This window comes from Camelina sativa, chromosome 13, assembly GCF_000633955.1.
Source record: "Camelina sativa cultivar DH55 chromosome 13, Cs, whole genome shotgun sequence".
In the NCBI taxonomy this organism is placed as follows: domain Eukaryota; kingdom Viridiplantae; phylum Streptophyta; class Magnoliopsida; order Brassicales; family Brassicaceae; genus Camelina; species Camelina sativa.
This window is the reverse complement of record NC_025697.1, coordinates 2,865,031-2,867,660: the sequence shown is the minus strand read 5'-3', so window position 1 is coordinate 2,867,660 and position 2,630 is coordinate 2,865,031. Positions and strand designations below refer to the sequence as shown.

At 29.8% G+C, this 2,630-nt stretch overlaps 1 protein-coding gene across 1 annotated transcript in view; it reads right to left on the bottom strand.

The window, feature by feature from the left end:
- Positions 1-1,121, bottom strand: part of LOC104734737 (putative two-component response regulator ARR21) — a 4,551-nt gene extending 3,430 nt beyond the window's left edge. Inside the window, exons 1-3 of the mRNA XM_010454374.2 lie at positions 998-1,121; positions 593-772; positions 35-493 (exon numbers count right to left, since the gene is read on the bottom strand). Of these exons, the coding sequence (XP_010452676.1) occupies positions 35-493; positions 593-772; positions 998-1,121 (763 nt within the window). The remainder of the gene's footprint in view (positions 1-34; positions 494-592; positions 773-997) is intronic.

Sequence of the window (2,630 nt, the reverse complement as noted above, 5' to 3'; positions counted from 1 at the left end):
ATCAAAAGTTTATAGAAAAAATCAAAACACTTACTATCAAGACCGATATGTTGGATAGCTTGTAGGAATAGGTCGTTGAGACCATCCGTCCACGAAACCTTAGGCTTCTTGGAGGGCTGCGACGGAGACGCACCATCCTCACTACCACCGTTAGGTTTTCTTTTCCGATTTTTTCTTGAACCATCGGTACTAATTAGACAACTTCCGTTTGTACTGTTCAAGGATCTTGAATCAGCTTTAGATGAGTACTTCTTCCTGGTCTTCAAGACATTAGCTTGTTCAGGAAGCATCTTGATTTGCTGGGGGACACTAACACCTGTGTAATTGGCCTTGTGGTTGGGCTCAGTCCCTAATGTTGACTTACCGTTCCTCTTATAGGTTAAAGCAAGTTGGTAAATCTTTGGTAGGTCAGTTGCATGTATGGGTTTTGGAAGGAACCCCATCGCTCCACAAGATAAACTCTCCTTCTCCTTGTTGGCGTCCGCTGACACAGCTTTTATTTTCAAAGAAATGTAAGGTTAAATATATCTTACAAAATAGAACGAAAAAATTATTATTCTTTGATTGAAGTTGTAAAGAGAAAAATATATACCAATGACAGGTAAATTTCCAATTTCCTCAGTGATTCTTCTTTTGAGTTGTAGACCGTTCATGCTAAGCATGTTATAATCTGTGATTATGAGATCGATATTGTTTCGTTGATGTTTTAGAATAGCCAATGCTTTCGTCGGGTCTCCTTCAGCTATAACTGTGATCTCCATAACCGATGGATCTTAAATCATTTAACCAAAATATAATTTCAAAATTTTTAGATGTGTGCATGTAATTGTAATTCGAATCTGGATGATTTGTTTAACAAGAAGAAAAAAAATCATTCTAGTTGTTTCTCGAAAAATATGTATATCATGCTAAAATGTAGTAGAAAGAAAAATCTAAATGAAACTACAAACAAAAACTCACTAAACATATCATATATGATATATAATAAGAATATCACCTCTGTATCTAGACTGTACAAGCATTTGTGAAATAGCACGACGGAAAACAGGATCATCGTCCACAACCAGAACGTTGATTCTCAAGTCAGAGCTTATGTTGGGGAGAGATTCAGCAAAAGTCATTCTACTAATCCTTGTATGAAGTTTGTTTTTCTCCTATTTTTTTTTTTTTAATCAAGTCTGTATGAACTATTTAGGTTGCACAAAGCTCAATATATAAAGGCGTGTAAAGTAGACACACAAATGTAACATTTGGCAAAAATGTACTGGTGTATATAAAAGTATTGTTTTTAGAAATAAATAATAATAATATATGATAAATCAAAACTTAATTTTATTTACTATTTTAATAATAATATTGAAATTTAAGAAAAGTTGAGAAAAAAATAGAAAAGATAGATACAACAAAATATTACCGTGTGCTAATTAATGTAAAAAATCTAGGCTAAGTAAGAAAAAATTAATGCTATTAACCAATAAATTTATTATAGATACAACCCAAAAAAAATTGTTTTATAAAAATGTATTCTGAAATTTAAATATTTCTCCAGATCTTTTATTTCTTTTTTAGGATTGATTTTCATATAGATTTCGTACATCTTTGTTGGATTTGTGCTATAAAGGGAGGATTTTAGATTATTTTATGTAGAAATTCCAAAATGAAGTATGAAATTTTATTATGAGTTCAATANATCACCTCTGTATCTAGACTGTACAAGCATTTGTGAAATAGCACGACGGAAAACAGGATCATCGTCCACAACCAGAACGTTGATTCTCAAGTCAGAGCTTATGTTGGGGAGAGATTCAGCAAAAGTCATTCTACTAATCCTTGTATGAAGTTTGTTTTTCTCCTATTTTTTTTTTTTTAATCAAGTCTGTATGAACTATTTAGGTTGCACAAAGCTCAATATATAAAGGCGTGTAAAGTAGACACACAAATGTAACATTTGGCAAAAATGTACTGGTGTATATAAAAGTATTGTTTTTAGAAATAAATAATAATAATATATGATAAATCAAAACTTAATTTTATTTACTATTTTAATAATAATATTGAAATTTAAGAAAAGTTGAGAAAAAAATAGAAAAGATAGATACAACAAAATATTACCGTGTGCTAATTAATGTAAAAAATCTAGGCTAAGTAAGAAAAAATTAATGCTATTAACCAATAAATTTATTATAGATACAACCCAAAAAAAATTGTTTTATAAAAATGTATTCTGAAATTTAAATATTTCTCCAGATCTTTTATTTCTTTTTTAGGATTGATTTTCATATAGATTTCGTACATCTTTGTTGGATTTGTGCTATAAAGGGAGGATTTTAGATTATTTTATGTAGAAATTCCAAAATGAAGTATGAAATTTTATTATGAGTTCAATATGAACTTTGATTTGTATAAAGTTAACCCAATGAAAAATTGATGTAGTTGAAAACTGTGTAACCAAAAACTTATTTTACTACATAATGTAGCAGAGTACACAATTTTATTAGAAGTTTCTGTTTTGTATAAAAAATAGCATTTGACATTCACAACTAAGATTTGGGGTACTTTGTTGCCCAATCTCACACCAAAACCCAAATTAGTCACAGTCAGATATTTTTACTATTTAGCTGTGTATTATG